The sequence below is a fragment of the Pezoporus occidentalis genome, unplaced genomic scaffold, assembly GCF_034315485.1.
Source record: "Pezoporus occidentalis ecotype Australia unplaced genomic scaffold, CSIRO_AGI_Poc_V1 ctg51, whole genome shotgun sequence".
In the NCBI taxonomy this organism is placed as follows: Eukaryota; Metazoa; Chordata; class Aves; order Psittaciformes; family Psittacidae; genus Pezoporus; species Pezoporus occidentalis.
The window spans coordinates 3,006,364-3,024,432 of record NW_026915847.1 but is presented as its reverse complement, the minus strand read 5'-3'; the positions used below and the strand labels follow the sequence as shown (position 1 = coordinate 3,024,432).

Here is an 18,069-nt window from a genome sequence, read left to right as displayed (position 1 = left end):
GGACAGTTCATTGAACTGTGCAAGACAATGTACAATATGTTCAGTGAAGACCCCAATGAACAAGACCTGTACCACGCTACTGCTGCTGTGACAAGCTTGCTTTTGGAGATAGGTGAGGTTGGAAAGCTCTTCAGCGTGCAGCCCACAAAAGAGACAGATAGCAGCAGTAGCAACTGCAGCAAAACTATTCAGAGTGAGCTGTTCCAGAAGAAAGAGCACCAGCAGTACCCCCTCGAACAGCACAAGCCCTTCCAAAGCAGCCTCAGAACCAACGACGAGGAGGCAGTTTGCACCGACAACGCCCTGGGCATGCAGATGGAAGACATCAAGCTCGAAGACTCTTCACCCAGGGACAACGGAGCCTGTTCTTCCATGCTTATTTCTGATGACGATACAAAAGATGATAGTTCCATGTCCTCCTACTCAGTACTGAGCGCAGGTTCGCACGAAGAAGAAAAGCTGCACTGTGAGGACATCGGTGAAGACACCGTTTTGGTACGGAGCAACCACACCGCTTCTCTTCGGAGAAGCACTAGCATTGACAGAGACTGGGCCATTACCTTTGAACAGTTTTTAGCCTCCCTTTTGACTGAGCCAGCGCTGGTGAGGTACTTCGACAAGCCTGTGTCCATGATGGCCAGGATTACTAATGCTAAAAACATAAGGATGAGGGGGAAACCAATAACCTCGGCCAGTGACTATGAAATCTCTACTATGTCGGGATAAAGGGCAGTCGGGGTTTTTATTTATTTTTTTTATTCTGTATTTATTAGTACCTGGCACAGGCCATGGTATTTTCAAACCATGATTGTTTTCACTAACATGAAAATGTTGGGGTGCAAACATAACTATCTCAAAGTATAATCACTCTTTCTGTGGGAAATGTTACACAAATGCAAATTTTATTCAAAATACAGAGAAAAAGTATCGGTTGTCAGTAAAGTGTGTGTATTATTAACCTTGCTGTCAATATAAAATGGTAAAGATTAGTCCTTCATTTCTAAATGTAAACTTAATGCTGATATTTATGTGCATTTTTAAAATAGGCTTATAGAGAGATCTGATTCTTGGGGAAAAAATAAACAAAACAAAGTACCTAAGATTTAAAGGGACACTGTCAACCTGAATAGGACCTCACATGAAATTAAGTTCCAGGCAGCATCCCTGAAGGACAGTTTTATTTCATGTAACTTTTTCCAAAGCAGGTAGTGGGTTTTAATGTATGCTTCATTTTATGTTTCTTTAATACATTAAAGATGAATTCAGTGACACCTGCCTGGCTCCTAACTTCCACTGCTTGAGACTGGGAACGCTCAAATAGAAGTGAGAAGCCCATCCCAAGCTTAGCTGGCCTATAAGGCAAATGCGGTTCAATGTGATGATTTCTCCTGTAGCAGAAGGCAGAAACCCATTTGCCTTTCCCTGGGTTCAGTGCCCCTGGCTGCACCAAAGCAGGCAGAAAGTCCTTTCCCACCTATGGCCACCGGGGGAAGATTGACAGCATGACCCTGCCTGGAGCTGTATTCCTAACAGTGAACTTGGGAAGCTTTGTTGGTATGCTCCAAAGACAGTACATGCAGGTCCCAGAACAGATTGGTAGAGTCTCTTTTTAAAAATCAAAAGCTGTTTTTAAAAGTTTAAAAAAAATTATATATATATATACACATATACACTTCTAAGGCTGGATCTATAGCTTAGCTCTTAAAACTAACCTTTACCACCAACCTATTATATCCTTGTTAGAGTAAGAAAATAAAAACCTATATTGCGTAAGTCTTCATTTACAACAGTGTAAAGTAACAGTAATGAAAAACAAAAATCTGCAAGATATGTAAGTGAATGTTTAAGTCTTACTGAGAACACTGTCACTTTATATAAAATGAATAGTATCCTGTATCAACTTACTGAATAATATGTTAAAATGAAAACTGGAGCACCTGCACTTTGAATCCTTGCTTCTTTTATACAGATATTAATGATTTTTGTTGTTGTTTCTTAATTCATGTTTGTTTGAGTTCGGGATCATGCCTACATGCCTAATCTTTATTTGCTGTTTTGATAATGTTTTCTGTTGCATATTGTTAATTTTTTATTTTTTTTTTATACTCCTGTATATTGCATCCATGGAACTGGCAGATTTTTTTAGCAGAAGCTACGTTTAATTCTTTTGTTTTAAAAGAATGCTTTTAAACTGTCAGATGAAGTGTTTTTTTAACCACCGATACGTAATGTGAACAAATAAAGTACACTGCACAGATTTGGTTTTTAACTATTAAAGTCGTGCTAGAGAGAAAAGTAGGTGATTGTGGTTTTTTACACAGACAAATGACTTTAGATCTTCAACACCATGTTTCAGAACAAAACTGTTTGTTGTTTCTATGCCCGGTTGTGTTTAACACTTACAGTGTGTTTAATTCTGTCTGCAGCAAGCAACCGTGCAAGCTTCTCTCATGCTATCCCGTGTCATTAAAGTGTTCCCTGCTATGCTCACATTTAGTGACAACAGTTGTTAGGACTTTCCAGGACCCCCAGGTACTTCATGATCCACCTGTTTTGCTGTATCTCACTGGCATGAGTTTAAGGCTTTAAATATTAGAATGTTTTTTGCAGGGTTCTGATAAGCTGAGATGTCAGCCTCAAACCATGGCAGTGACAGAACAGACATGGATGTGCCCTGGTGAATTATACTTTTACAAGTTACCATCTATTTGTGTATATACAAAGTTAATTTGCAAAACAGAGCTCTTAATTTCTGAGCACTGCCCATATATTCCTTGTCTCAGTCACTTACTGCTGATTGTCTCTTTTGTTGGAATGAAGTTCTCTCCTTTGTAATTTAGTCATATAAGGGCCTACATGTAACAGTATGAAAAAGCAATATAGCCTTCCTGCATATGAGACTGTGCAGGCTGGTTTACATTTGATGTTCACTTGAAGCCATAATCACCACTTTGAAGAATATGGCTTTAACTTAAAGCACACTGCTCTGACCTTGGCATCTTATTGTAATGCCTGGCAGCTGAGTAAGTTATCACAGAAGTCTTCAGTACTATGGGTTAACATCCTTAAGCAGACTGTTGACCATTTTAAGTTTGCAAATTGTTAAAGTATTTATCTTTTAAGTGTCTGTCATGATAAAGTGAATTTAAGCCTATTGGCAATCTTCCACATACTCCTGGAGGTGCACGCACCCCAGATGAAAGCCATTTCTGTATCTTGAAAGGTCTTTGCTCTGCATCCCACCCACAGGGCAGGGGGCATAATGTGTCAAGTTATTCTGCTGTTACAACTCCTCTAACAACAAGAGGCATCCACAGGTGGATCTCTGTGTAACAGGAGCCATTATACAAGGCAACTTCTTGTTTTGCTCCTTACCTTCCTGATCATGTCCACAAAGCTCCTAAGTTATCTTTAAGAACAGCTTTGCTATATGTAGCAGCCAGGTGAGCTGATTTTACCCAGATTTTTGGGGGTAAGGCTGCTTGTGCCAGATGCCACCTGGCAGTCGGCTGTTTGATGAGACAAGATCTACTGTGACCTGTTCTTTAGTAGCTGCATGGGAGCTGATATGAGGAAAACTGCAGAGGAGTTCAGCTGACCAGCATGCAGTAATGTGAAACCTTCAAGGAAATGTGAGTGAATATGTTTAACTCTTACCTGTATGTGTTGCAGAAAGCAAGCCTGTATGGCTTTAGAAATGCCTATGTCTTGTGTTTTGCATGTTTTGGGATACAGACTCTTCTATCTGTGAACTGTAAAGTTTAGTTAGAGCTGTTAGTCTCAGCTGGGCTCAGAAAAGGAGGGTCATCTTCCTCTCCATAGGCGAAATTTACAACTGGACACCGATGTGTGCTGCTTTTCTAGTTTGGTAGGAGCCTATTGGCAACAGGGTGCTGCTTGCCAGCCAAGGGGCAGCCAGCAGATGGGGGAACACGAGCTTATTTTATAGAGCTTTCTCTATTAAAAAAAAAAAAAAAAGGCCATAAACATTCTTGAGTTTTCTTCCAATCTGTCTTTCATTTACTCAGATGCTGATAATATATGAAAGTTCAGAGGTACTGATTTTCTTCATTGTAGCACCTTATGGCTCCTGAATTGTAGGTTTGAGCTGAGGGTTGTGTTTTAAGGCTTGTGATGGTTTGTGTTACATGAGTTTTGGGCAAGCAACCAGAAAGTTCATTATGTGATGGATTAAACCTACTGAAAACTTCACATCAAAACTGTTGTAAAGAGAAAAGCACCTTAGGGGTTCTCCTACAGAGATGCTAGAGCTTCTGTTATAGTGGATGTCAGGTATCATGCCATAAATCAGGATGGCAGAGGCCTGTATGGTACATGGGATGTGGTATGTGCGAGGCTGTGGAAGAGACAGGGAGATGATACTGGTGCATAAGCATTGCAGTAGGTCAGAGGAGGTGCCCGTGGCTCTACGGGTGAGTTACAGGTGGGGAGCTCGCCAATTCCCACCGATTTGGGTTGTATGTGTGTTGAGCTCCAGTGCTGTTAGTTTCCAAGCTTCTGGCATCCCTGAGAGGGACTTGACTTAACCATAATCTCTTACCTATTCCAGTTCTTGGTAATTCAATAACAGAGAAGTACACTGTAGCTAGAAGACTTCTTTTTATCAGCAATATTAACTGTAAAAATTATTGATGCTGTTGTGTCTATTTTTGTATGAAAAAATGCACTAGTGGGAGAGGGGTGATCCATGACTGGTGCTGCCCAGTTTAAGTACAAGCCGAGGTGTAACATTACACCAAGAAAGGAAGTGAAACAGTTGTGTCTATTGCTGAGCCTTGCCCTCTGCTTGGAAGAAAACTTCTATGCTGTTTCTTTTTCTCTCCACTAGAAGACAGTCTTGAGTCAAATGTTTTGTAATTCAAGCAGTAATTGTGACTTTTAATGCTCATTTAAAATGCTGATTTATTTCATAGTGAAAATATAAAAACTAGCCCAACAGCAAATAATTATCACAAAACTGTGGTAAGGTACATGTCATTGAAATACGGCTAATAATGGAAATGTGTGACATGCTGTTAGCAGCAGCATCATGTGTTTCAGTGCTGGGATTACAAGGACTGTTGGATGTTGGTCTTAACTCCAGTGCAAGATACTCCCAATATAGGGTGGCAGGTTTGGTTGAGTTTGGTTTGTCTGTCAAACTTGGAGTCACCCACTGCACAATTTCCTGTTACAAGAGATGTCAGATTTCAAGTGGAATTGTATGTAAGTGTGTGTTTCTATAGTATCAGAACAGTCTTCAGAGTTAAAGAAACACCATTTTCATGGAGATTTCAGATTTAAATCTTGTCCCTTTCTTCTGGTGTTTGACTTAAGGAAGATACCTTAGATGATGACAAAAACTAGAAAATGCATGTGAGGCAGCCAGCCTTTTTTTCCAGCTGTTGCTGCATTTTCCAGTTCAGTTTCCATGCACACAGATGTTGTGCTGCCTACCACTTCCAACAGTTTGTGCAGCAGGTTTATTTCCTAACAATGCCTTTCCTAGGCACAAACAGCAGCCCAGGAACCGTAACACACTCTAAACAAGTTCTCAGAGCAGAAAACACCCACAAAAAAAGATGGGATAAGCTTCCTGTCTTACTGCAGTGCAAGTGATAAGCTGAGCGCATGGCTAACTGGAAACTGCTAGTTTCTAGCAGGCCAGAACACATTCATATTGACAGTATTTTGGAGTAACTTGTTCTTTATTTGCTACCATTGTAAACATCTTTCTATTACACAGACATCACAGTTTACATTATTGCTTTTATACTGCGGTAAACAGAAATTTCTATTAGTACGCAGCTATCTAAGCACAGTGTGAGAATAGGAAACTGTCCACAACCTGTCTTGGGCTGGCTTTTGTTTATACTCCCCTAGACAAAGACAGTTACCTAGACTGGCACAAGAAACATCAGCCCAAAGAGTGATCACCAGTGTACTATAGCAACACAAACCAAGGATGACAGAAAGGAACAACACGTTACATCTACCACAAACTCACTAGCCGTATTTCCAAGAATACTGACTGCTGAACTCCCACCTAACTAAACACAAACTTTTCCATCACGGTAACTCTTAAAACCAAGGCTAACCGATATGGTTTTGTAAAATGTCTGTTACTTAAGCCAGGATGGAAAATCTGGAAATGCTTGGTGCTTTGTGTATGTGTTTAATGTTTTGTTTTGTTTTTCAAAGAACGAAAATCCAAAACTGTTTAGCTGAGGTGCTTAAATTGGCCCCATTTCTACAGTCCTTTAGGACATAGTGCCCTAGAAGCACAACTTCAAAAACTTCCTCAGTTCCTTCCTTCCTAAATAGCACTGCTTTCCAAACAAGTCTCTTACTTATGATGTTTACTTACTAAAAGACTAGATTTTACTTTGCTTGTGGTAAACTTCTACTTCACATTAATTTGTTCACGGAATGGCACCACGTTTCAAGCATACACTAAAGAATGTAAGTGGAGGTAGTTTGCGAAACAGTTGCTCCTGTAGTAACAACAAAATACTTTGAGAACCACCTCACTGTCTTCAGTTTTGTTGGGTTTTCTTACTAAAATTATTATTGCATATAAGCTTTCACATTGTGAATGCTTTCAAGAGGCAGCAAGTTAGAAAACTAATAGTACCTGCAAATTCTAATAAGGTAATACATACTTTAAAACATGACAGTTAATAAATAACAAAAGATTTTAGCGAGGTTTTAAGACTCTTAGACTAAAACCACAAGCAACAAATTCTGCTGTTAGACAAATTCATTATATAGACAAATTGATTATATCAACTTGCAGAAAGGTGGCCTACCTCCAGTACCATAACCTTAGGACTGTCGCCCTACAACAGTTAGTATAAAATGCTGACTAGTAAAACAATTATTCCCTAAACACAATTTTACTTTTTTCCCATGTATTTTCTAGCTACCACCATAATACAATTATCCTATGACTGGTGCAAACAAGGACACCCAGTACTAGTCTACAGATAGTGACTCCTAGACACGAGGCCTGGGCTACTTGAGCATACAAAACTACATGCACATTCTACCTGTTCACTGGGAAAGTGTATTGGAGCCTAACAGAATGTTCACCTTAATTACTACATGCAAACTAATGCATTCCCATATATCTCATTCATCTCATGAGGGTTGGGTTTACTTTTTTTCCTTGTGTACTGCCACAGTAGATGCATCGCATCAGGCTCAGCCTCCATTCTACACTAAGAAGTCCGAGGTGTGTGATAGGAAATGCAAAGCTTGATGGTTGGGCTTTAAAAGCCTCAGCAGTAGTTAAATGTCAGTCTCCCAGTGAACCAGGAGCCGAGTGAAAGCTCCAAGGCTGGAAAGAGGAGGATGTAAGTTAATTTGCAGCTGTTGCAATAACTAAAAATCAAAAGCTTGCAGACTCTGGCACAGGGGAGTGCTTTAGAGGATGGCTCAAGCAATTTTGGTACTTTCTAGCAAGCAGTAAATAAAAACCAAGAACGGGCTCTCTTTTCCTCCTGCTGCTAAACATATTGGGGTTGCTTTTGAAATTCCAAAAGTTAGTCTTATGTTGTTTGCAAAGCAGATCTGCAAGCAATAGCAAAAATTATTAACAAAGACAAACATGACAGAAGCTGGGGCTAGAAAGTAAGACAACTAACCTCTCAGCCACTGGGAAAGAGTCCACTTTCCACCTCCTTCCTCAGGTTTTAGGAATGGACAGTATCTACAAGGGTCAGGAAAAACAGCTCCACTGCAGGACCTGAATCCCAGAACACTCACCACAGGATCCAGCTTTGTTAGTGGTGATAATCACAGGACTCAAATACCTGGGAGTAGCAAAAGAACTTGGTTTCCTGCTGTCAGTTTTGTTATCTAATCAGTCAGTTTAGCTGTTCAGCTTCCAAGCCATGGCATAACCATTAACATTCTCCCTACAAGCATCTTCACATTATCTTTTATTTTTTTAGTAGAACAGCCTCAACCCAACACAGATGAGAGGAACGCTTCTCTACCCTGCACATGTTAAAATCGAGAATTGTTTAACTCTCATCTATATGGAAGGTATCCTAAAAAAGAAAACAGAACTGTGTTACCTTCTACATCTATACTGGCTACCCTAATCGGGAGTCTTCCCACAAGTAAGAGACAACCAACATTTAAGGAATCAAAAGCAACTGGATAGATGCAGTGCAAGAAGTTATTAGTTACTCGATAGACTCACTGAATTACAGATGTGGGAAGGCAACTCTGGAGATCACCTAGTCCAACCCCCTGCCCAGAGCAGTCACCTAAATCAGGCTGCTCAGGGCCATGCCCAGTTGGGGTTTGATTATCTCCAAGCAGATGTAGTATTACATATTATAACAATACATTTAATACTTATGTAGTGTAACAATACTCATTACAAAAATGGGTTTGTCTTTTTCCTTGTGTTCAATATTTATATTCTTCAGGAATCTCTTCATGATTAGTCACTGACTAGAAGTTAACTAATTTACCTGAGATGATTAAAAAAAAAACAAACAAAGGCATGAAAGCTCATATTAGCATACAAATATTTTGTGCCACTGTGTGCTATTTAGGTATATACTCAGCGTCTTTCCCAAATAAATCAAGTTTCTAAGGCTACAATCTGGTTACAGAATCAAAATAAAACACTGATTGAATAAAGCAGAAGGCACTTATATTTAATAGTAGGTTTTTAAAAAATGAAGCAATGATCATACCAAATGTGTTTATAGTTGCTTTAAGCAATTATTAGTCACACTATAGATATGAAGTCCTATTGACTAGATTGTCTGAGGATGCCAAGATTAAGAAACATGTAACAGTTGCATCCCTTCCATGGAAAAGACATCTTTGTTAAAGACTTGTACTTCATGTGAGTTTATTCTCACAAAATAGGGACTGCAGCTGCAACAAAGGTTTTTAATGAGTGAACTATATAAAAGGGCTAAACTAACTCTTGTACTTCCCACTGAGAAGACCCCATTAGCTGCTAAAGGAAGAGCTGACAACAGATGGGGAGTCAAGCAGCCTGAGCAGCTGAAGTCAGGTTAGAAAGAATTGAAATGTTCTACAGCAGGAATATTTTTAGAAGGAGTAGCTTTAGTAGGAGGATCTGATCCTCACACTGATGATTTGTGGCTCTTTTTGTTTGTTTCCAAACTAAGCTTTTTCCAAGCATAGGAATTTCCTGGTATAAAGCCATAGATAAGAAAACTTCCTTAGCCAGAAGTAATTTCTCCTAAGTATGTCAGTATGCTGACAGATTAAGGCTGTCTCCAAAATCATAAGTAACTAAAACATCCCCTTCATGGACATCTTCTTTACAGAGAAATCTAACATTGATGAGTGAACCATCAACTACATTTAGGAACTAGAAAACAAAGTCTAAAACCAGAGTAATTTAAACTAAAAGAAGTTTTTAAAAGACAATTTAACAGTCAAATTTGTTAATGGAAAACATGATGCAGCATAAATACCTGCTTCATGTCCCTGCACCAAGTATAATAGAAATTGTGAAAGCAAATGTTCCAGGGGCTCTTGAGATTAGAGGATAATTTCTTGTCTTGGCTTGTTGGTTGGTTTTTGTTCTGCATTTTGTTTTTTTTTAAAAAAGCTGTCCTTTGGAGAATAGCATATAAAGACCTGTAAACAGAGGCTGATTGTCCAAGCTTTCTGAACTCACTTTTGATTATTTTCTTAGATGTAAAGAAAAAAAAAAAGACAGAAAAAGGGTTCTATTATTAAACAGTTTTTGGTGGAACATGCAAGACTTTTATCCAAATGCATAACTCCATTCTTGATGCAGAACCTCACAGACTGCAGAGGAGTTAAGGTTTCTTTGTATCTCCTAAGGTCAGTATCACGTTACAATCCAGGAGAAGTCCCTTAATTTTTTCATGGAATTTCTCTCTGTAGTGGTTGAAGTGCATAATGCTTTCTGGTTCTTCTTCAAACCAGAACTTGTCAAACTCATAAACCAGGTAACCTGTGAAGAAATAAAAATGCAGACCTGCAAACAAGACCTCCACAATTTTCTGCCTTGATCTAGCTAGACCTAGAACAATCATTTAGACTCTAATCAATCCCGTAACGCAGGGAGTGTCCCATCATGGTCAACAGCAAGCATTTGGATGCTGTAATAATGAATAGAAAAGAAAATCTGCAAATACTGAGTTTTCAGACTGCAGTGGAAAGCCACCAAATGCATCTCTTTTCTGTAGCACAGTGTGTGAGCATCAGGTGCATTTTCAGCACCCTAAAGCTCTACATTGTAGGCCTTCCCCAGTAGTCCGTACTACAGAAGCTACAGATACTTACAGTAAAATTGATGGAAGTGTTCCATCTGCGGCAATCCAAAGACCATGTTGTACAGATGAGACTTTAAAGCACCATTCTTAAGTAAGCTGTATGCCATTTCTGTCAGGTTGATTCCAACTATTGCATAAGAATATCTGCAACACCAATCAGATGTCATGTGTTACCTTATGGATTGAAGGACTTAAAAGATTCCCTGAAACAGTCTGCATTAGGATAACTGTAGGTCAATTTTTCTTATGATACTTGCTGTTGGCAAGCTGACACTGGCATACAGAACACTCTTTCTGTTCCCTGGTGCATCCAACCATGTAAAAGTTCTCTAAAAACATTAGTTTCCTATACAATAGTATGACAAATGCTGCCATTAGGCAATAATGAGATGGTAAAACTAACCAGCATTGACCTCAGTTAAAGGACCTCTGAAACAAACATTTCTGGGGGAAGGGAAGGAAAAAAAAATGATTAGTGTCAGTGATATGAACATTTCATTGATCTAAGAGTCTCTGATCTCTTATTCATGACCACGTTGTGCAAGGTAGTATTACTTAGCTGGAAGTCATCAAAGCCTCCCATTCTTGGTAGGTGACTGAGTTAACTAGATAGATTGGATGATATATACAGGTTTACCTGCTTTCCTCTGTACCTGCCTAGTTTTAGAGTATATTTCCCTATAAATGACCTAAATGTTTCAATATACAAAGTTTTCAAAAATGAAGTTAAATTTGAACAACCACAAAGCACCTCTTTGTATATATTCATCACAGAACAGAAACCCAGCCAAAAAAGGGAGCTTAACAGATCATCTTACCATCCCAACGAGGATCATAAGGTGGCAAAAAGTATTAATTTCTAACTCTAAACTAAGCCTACTACAAATAAGGATAACTATGATGTTAAAGGTGTTCACTGTGTTAGCCAAAGCCAGTATTTTGCAACATTTTTGTCCCAGCAAGTCTATTCTGAAAAAAAAAAAAAAAAAAGAAAACCAAGCTGTACATAGTTCCCAGCCTTAGCCTTAAATTGATTTCTGTGTTAGGTTTCTCACAGGAAAGAAACACCCACAAATATTCTCCTCTTTATTTTCAGGAGACATACTTTGTGATCTTCGTATGAGCTCTTACACACAGCAAGCCAGAAAAAGTCAAATATAGTGACTTACCCCAGCTTTGGGTGATGTGAATGAGAAAGGATCTGACGAGCTTCATCCGTGTAATGCTTACTGAAATACCTGTTAGTGTAAAACAGGATCTTGCATTATTATGTAAAGCTCATATATTAACAAAAAAAAATAAAATTAACATGTCCAACATCAAAATGTGCAGCTTTAAACTAAAGCTGAATACTACCCTGGACTGAAAAATGGCACACAATGAAACCAAGGCAAAGGTAGCAAGTTAAATTATATTCAGGATGAACTATAAAGATGGGAAAGAAAAATTGTGTTCTGAAAAATATGAAGTTCACCCAAGTCTACAAATTAGCTTAGCAACATCATGCAAACCTGTTTATTTTCCATTACAGAAATTCAGGAATTTAAAAAGCTATTCACAAGTTAGTTTCTAAGTTATTACCTACCAAATCTATCGTATGACAACAAAAAAAATGTCTCAGGCAATTTTCTATTCCTCAACTTGCTTTTCGGCCTTTACTAAGCCGCACATTCACAGATGTGCAACCTCTAGAAATGTTGACTTATTTAGAAAATATCAGTTTTCATTGTACAGAAGCCACCATTTCTATTTGCTTCTGTTCAGTTTTTATTAGAAACAGCACTATCTAGAGAAAATACACAGATATTGAAAATTTGTTACAAAATAAATTAAATACTTATTGTTCACTTACACCAGATTCATTAACCCCAGCAGTCCCATTCCTCTGAAGTCTGTTTTGGGGTCATCACCTTGGAAGCCAATGTCACACCACTGCTTGGTGATTCTGGCCTTCAGATTCTCATGAGGCATCAGCAAATTCCAAAGCTGCACAAATATGCTTCCATGTTATGTACGGCTGCTAAAGTATTCCAAGTCATGTAATTCAGAACACTTGCTACTGCACATTAGAAACCATTCACCAAGGAACAGAATACAATCTGCATGCTGTTCTTTTCTGTCAGTAGCAATCCTGAGTCATACTACAATAGCTTATTTCAACCATTGTGAAAATGATTACATTTAACATTAAATGTGATCGTTTCCCCTCACAGACAAAGCCACTGTATCAAGACTAAAGAGACAAAGATTTGTTTCACATCAGAACCAATTTATGCACCATTTTCTGATAGGACAGCTATAAGCTGAAATACAAACTATCAATGAATGCTTACTTAACATGTCAATGTTGGGAGTTGCATAGCTAATTGAGATAATTGTAAATGACATTCTAATGTATTTGCACAGTAGAAGCTATTTAAAAAAGCCTGGAACAGTATTGTATTATTTCCTTCCTGTTATTTGTTGTTACCTAAAATACATTACTGATAGCTTTTATCTTCCAATATGAAACTATCCTCTTTGACACTGATTGGGATGCAGTAATAAGAAAACACTAATGTTTCATTTTGTTTTTTTTTTTACTTGGTAATTATTGGTTTATAAATGAGACATGCGCATAACATTAAATATATTTTTAGTTAGGATCCTTCTGTGATCCATTACAAAAGTATTTTGCTATTTATGTAGTGGTGTTACACCTAATTTCACACAAAATAATCCCAGCACAAGTAACTTTAGTTTACTAGCTTGTTTTGCTTTGATGTTGTATTTTAATGTGGCACTTGTGTAACGGCTCAGCAGTTCACAAATAGAAAAGAGCTTTAGTAGGCCAACTGCTAAGAATACTACCAATAAATTAAGTTCACTTGAGCTATTGGACTTGGAGGGGAAAAGCCAAACAAACAGTTTTTGTATTTAATTATTATTTTCACCTCAATTAATTGGTCTTCATGCTCTTCATTATCCGAATCATATGGGATCTTCCTCAGATCTTCCACATTCAAATAAAGTTTTTTATAACCTGTTATCTGCAGTAAGGATATACGCAGATCTGTCTTAAACCTGAAATAACAATAAACAACCGCATAGAAGCTTATAAGAGGTATAGCTATTTTTGGCATAAAGTTAGCTATAAATCCTTGCTTGAACTACCAGATAAGACATTTCTTATGTTAATGCAATGTAAACACCAGAATTAGGAAGTGCTTTACTTTTATCTTTCAAACCTCAATATATTGGTCAAGTACACTTCTACATGGACCTTATCTCTACTTTAAAAACCTTCTAGCCAATTCCAGTGCTGCAGAGTCAGGCCCTATTCACTTAGATTATGGAAGTAAAAAGTAATTTAGCTGAAATCTGTGATGACACAAGAAAACTCCATATATCATCCTTCACCTGCCCCTAGACTTTTAAATTCTGAAGTGAAGTTTTGTTGGAAACACTTAAGAGCTTCAAAGCATTTCATTAAACTTTAAAATTTTGACTATTCACAATTTTTCCTCCCAATTGTTCATAATTACTCATGCAGAAGAATGCAAACATTCATCAGACATCACTATACTCTCAAATATATCTAAGAAATTACATAGTTCATGTAATCAATGCAATAATCACATTACTTAGAAATAAGGAGTAATAGAAGGAGCTTGCAAGATAGAGATGCAGTTATCCTAAATCCATGTCAATTAAAACTTTGTAATTTATTTTCTAGAGGAGAAGAGGACACGACAATACCTTCTTTTCTGATTTCTTTTTAAATACTTGTGCTGAATTGCTTAAATACTGTATCGGATTTAGCAAGTGCTAGAATATGCCAAAAAATCAGAATTATCTGCCATGAAGAATTTCTGTTCGGGATACAAACATACCCTGTATCCTTCTGTTTGATTTTCTTTTCTTTCATTAAATCTCTGACACACTTCTCCACTTCAGCTTCCTCAATATGCACAGCATTTCTCAAAATCTAGGAAGGTAACATAGTAAAAGTCTTATGAGGAGTGCAAAAGTCTATCCTCTACTTTATTCTTATTTCTCAGCTTCTGTATACTTGCCATATACATATTCTTTACTATGAAAGAACAGTCAATTTATTGTAAATTGACAATAAATGGGATCAAATTGCATATATATCATATGCAATAATTACATAAAAGCATAATTTGTAACTTTGTCAGACTATAAACAACATTTACACAGGATTCCCGTAAAGAGTAAATAAAAAGTTGGTGAGTTGCTTAGTCAAGGTTCTCCTTTGCTTTTAAATGCTGAATTGAAACATATTATTCCTAATCCAGTTGAAAAAAATGTAGCTTTCCAGGAGTAAAAGTGATACAATTTCAGTAACGAAATAATGCCTTAGAATTAGGAGATGCTGAGCTAACAAAGTTGAGGTTTCAATGCTGGAGTGAAACAAAAGAACATAATGTAAGAGACTGCTATTCTGCAGCCTTCTAAGGTAAAGAGCAAATATTAGTAACAATAACTATACACTGCCCACCTAAAATTTAACTTCATCTTCCAAACTTTTTATGGTCATAATGCATTCTTTAACATAATTCATACTAACACCAAAGCAGCTTCATTTCAGTACAGCAAAAGGTTTAAAAATTAACATTAATATAGTTGATATAATCATTTCATTAAAAGATGCTAAAAGACCCACCCATACTGGGCTCTACTGCAACAAAGATGCTTGTGGCAGTTACTAATTCTCTCTCAACATAATGTTCCAGTGATCAGCTAGAAAAACAGAATGCAGTCACCTCAATGTCTAAAGAGACAAGGTTTTGTTCATTCGAGGGTTTAAAGTGTTAGCTTATGTTTAACAGCCATAGAACACTTGGAATGAGTTTGTCATTCAATATCCACCTGCAAACTTGTATTACCTTTTTCCAACAATTCAAGACATTGTATACACAGTATTTAATTGCTTTATCCGTATCATTAATCTCTATCACACTTCTGGTTTCTACAAGAACAGCAGAGATTGTTGTGACAGGGAGAGCTAACGCTCTCTGTGAGCACAAGCTCTGCATAACAACTTGCCCGAGTTGCTGAAGAGCGGGTAAGCTTTTGGAGAGATGGGAACAAACATTTGAAGGAACATAGGGTTATTTTTGAGAAGCCTTGACTAACCCTAGCATACAGAACCTAAAATACTGTTCTCTCTGCCTCTACTTTCTTCCACCCTGAAAGAATAAATGCGTATGTTCTTTTCTGGGATCTGTCTCTGAAAGAAGTTTCTATTATAGTTTAAACACTAGTATCTTTTACCTTATTCTTCGATGATTCCAGTGAATGTTCTGCAATACAGAAAAACGTAAATGTCACAGTTAAATTGAACTGTATTGTTTAAATAATTGACAATAGATGTTCTTGCGGCATGTTATAAAATTTTGCATCACTTTTATACACATAATTAAATAAAATTACTCAATCTCAAAATCAACAAGTATCATGCCAACCATATCCTGGGCTGAACCACAAGAAGTGTAACCAGCAGCAGGTTGAGGGAGGTGATTCTCCCCCTCTACTCAGTTCTCATGAGACCCCACCTAGAGTTCTGCATTCAGCTCTGGGGCCCCCAGTGCTGGAGGGATGTGGACCTTTTGGAGTGAGTCCAGAGGAGGCCACAGAAATGATCAGAGGGCTGGGGCACCTCTGCTATGGAGACAGGCTGAGAGAGCTGGACTCGTTCAGCCTGGAGAAGGCTCCAGGCAGATCTTAGAGCAGCTTCCAGTGCTTAAACAGGCTGACAAGAAATCTGCAGAGACAGTGTGTAGGGACAGGACAAGGGGAAATGGCTTTAAACTGCCTGTGAATAGGTATTAGGAAAAATTTCTTCCCTGTGAGGTCGGTGAGGCACTGTCACAGGTTGCCCAGAGAAGCTGTGGCTGCCCCACCCCGGCAGTGTTCAAGGCCAGGTTGGACGGGGCTTGGAGCAACCTGGTCTAGTGGAAGGTGTCCCTGCCCATGGGAGGGGGCTGGAACTGGATGAGCTTTAAGTTCCCTTCCAACCCAAACATTCTGTGATTCTATGAAAATCCTCACTGAACAGCCGGGAAGGAAGTCTGAAAACCCCATCCAGTGGATGCACGCTGCGCTCTGGACAGCTCCTGGTTCCCAGCTACTGCTGTTCAGGCGGTTTCTAAGGCTTCCAGCCCGTCCCGGTTTGGCACCCTTCATTCATTACCTATGCTCAGCGTCCGCCGCGCACCCGCCTTCGAGCCCTCTAAGACCCGCTGCAGTTCGCATTTCTGAGTCAGCAGCCTCAGGAGCCACTTCAGCCAGAACCGAAAGTAGTTGTTGTACAGGAAGCCCCAGAAGTACATCAACATCTTCTGCATGACGGAAGCCCCGCGTTAGCGGGAGGGGCGCGGCGGCGGCGGCAGCCCCTGTGCGACCGGCCGCCCAGGCCGGGTCTCCTCACCCCCGCGCTGCCCTCATGGGCCGTTAATGGTCAGCGCCCCGCGGCGCTGGGGGCGGGCACCTCCCCCGCGCCCACCGTGGCGGAGGCCTAGCGGCGCCCCGCCGCCCCCCGCATCCTCCCGCCGGAAGCCGCCTTCCCCGACCTGGAAGTGATGGCTGGCGGGAGAGGACGGGTCGGAAGTGCTGGGAGCGGGGAGTCTTTCCCCGTCCCGTCGCGGTGGGGGTTACCGGAGGTGCTGCGCGGCTGTAACCCCGCGGGGCGCCTGGCGCTCGGTTCCGCTCCCTCAGCCGAGGCTTCCGCCGCTGCGGGGGAGCAGTCCCCGTCCTGAGGCTGTCGCGGCGCGGCTGCCTGCCCCGCTGGGAGCCCCCGCGGGGATAGCTGCCTTCTCTCAGCAAATGCCTGGCCCTTCCCTTGGCCCCGGGCAAAGGGCGGTGGAGAACTTGGGCTGGCCTGCGCCGTATTGAGCGGGCGGCCTAGCTCGGGTAAAGCTGCCTCCTGCCTCAGAGGCTTTGTCTCCTAGGCCGGTTCCAGGCAGAGGCAGAGGTAACACCTCCCAGGTGGTGGTCCAGAGGCCCTCACCCAACACCTTAGTGTGCTTGGCACAGGCCTGCCAGTTGGGACACACCAGGGCTGACCGGGGAATTGGCACAGACAGCCGAGTTCGTACCTGAGCCACCAATCAGCGCCCGATAATGCTAGTTAACCACCTTCAACTCATTCGTGGCACCTTACAAAATACGTTTGGGGACTGCTTGTGCTTGTTTCAGTGTTTAAACTATGCTCGGAGGCTTGTTGCTTGGCTCTGCGATAGCTGAAGGCAACGCTAATCAGAAGGGTGTTACGGATTTACCTGGGCCAGATGCTTCCTAAAAAGTGTGCTTTGCCAACTTTTAATGCCATTGCTGAATGGAGCTTCAGCCTAAAGGTTCAATTAGTTCCAGTCAGTATTTCCACTGTATTATAATTAATGATTATTTTAGTAAACAGCTCCTTGGGGACAGCAGAAGGAATTCTGTTGCTCTAAGTTGTATGCAAATTGGGATGGTTGAAGGGATGCTGACAGACTTGCTTGACAACATTCTGTTATATTTTTCAATATGAGGAAATCGAAGTACCTTTTACACCGAATCAAAAGCCACATAGCAGGTCTGGTGGCCTGTGTCCCACAGGGGATTTCAGAGGGTGGACCAACACCTTTGGCATCCTCCCTCTGGATTTTTACCCTCCTAGTAGAGGTGCCAAGTTTCATGCAGGGGAATCATTGATATATGAACTTCAGTTATTTGGTGATCTGATTCCTACTTTTTAAAACTGAGGAGAGATGGTGCATAT

The 18,069-nt window shown here is 40.0% G+C and overlaps 2 protein-coding genes across 2 annotated transcripts in view; one reads left to right on the top strand and one right to left on the bottom strand.

The window, feature by feature from the left end:
• Window positions 1–2,298, top strand: part of TBC1D9 (TBC1 domain family member 9) — a 50,992-nt gene extending 48,694 nt beyond the window's left edge. The window contains exon 21 of the mRNA XM_062637225.1: window positions 1–2,298. Within this exon, the coding sequence (XP_062493209.1) occupies window positions 1–726 (726 nt within the window). The 3' untranslated portion in view covers window positions 727–2,298.
• A 6,351-nt stretch (window positions 2,299–8,649) lies between these two features.
• On the bottom strand, window positions 8,650–16,863 carry ELMOD2 (ELMO domain containing 2). The gene is made up of 8 exons (XM_062637238.1): window positions 16,501–16,863; window positions 15,582–15,610; window positions 14,177–14,271; window positions 13,238–13,367; window positions 12,157–12,290; window positions 11,474–11,542; window positions 10,315–10,448; window positions 8,650–9,982 (listed from the first exon to the last, which is right to left on the bottom strand). The coding sequence occupies exons 1-8, from the start codon at window positions 16,652–16,654 to the stop codon at window positions 9,825–9,827; spliced, it is 903 nt and encodes a 300-aa protein (XP_062493222.1). The 5' UTR covers window positions 16,655–16,863; the 3' UTR covers window positions 8,650–9,824.
• Between the last annotated feature and the right edge of the window lie 1,206 nt (window positions 16,864–18,069).

Bases quoted from the DNA above. Each gene is read 5' to 3' on its own strand.
- ELMOD2 (XM_062637238.1), bottom strand. From the start codon at position 16,654: ATGCAGAAGATGTTGATGTACTTCTGGGGCTTCCTGTACAACAACTAC. The intron at 13,368-14,176 runs GTATGTTTGTAT...TTGTTATTTCAG, and splicing joins ATCAAACAGAAGGATACAGG to GTTTAAGACAGATCTGCGTA. The intron at 9,983-10,314 runs GTAAGTATCTGT...ATTTCTTCACAG, and splicing joins ACACTTCCATCAATTTTACT to GTTACCTGGTTTATGAGTTT.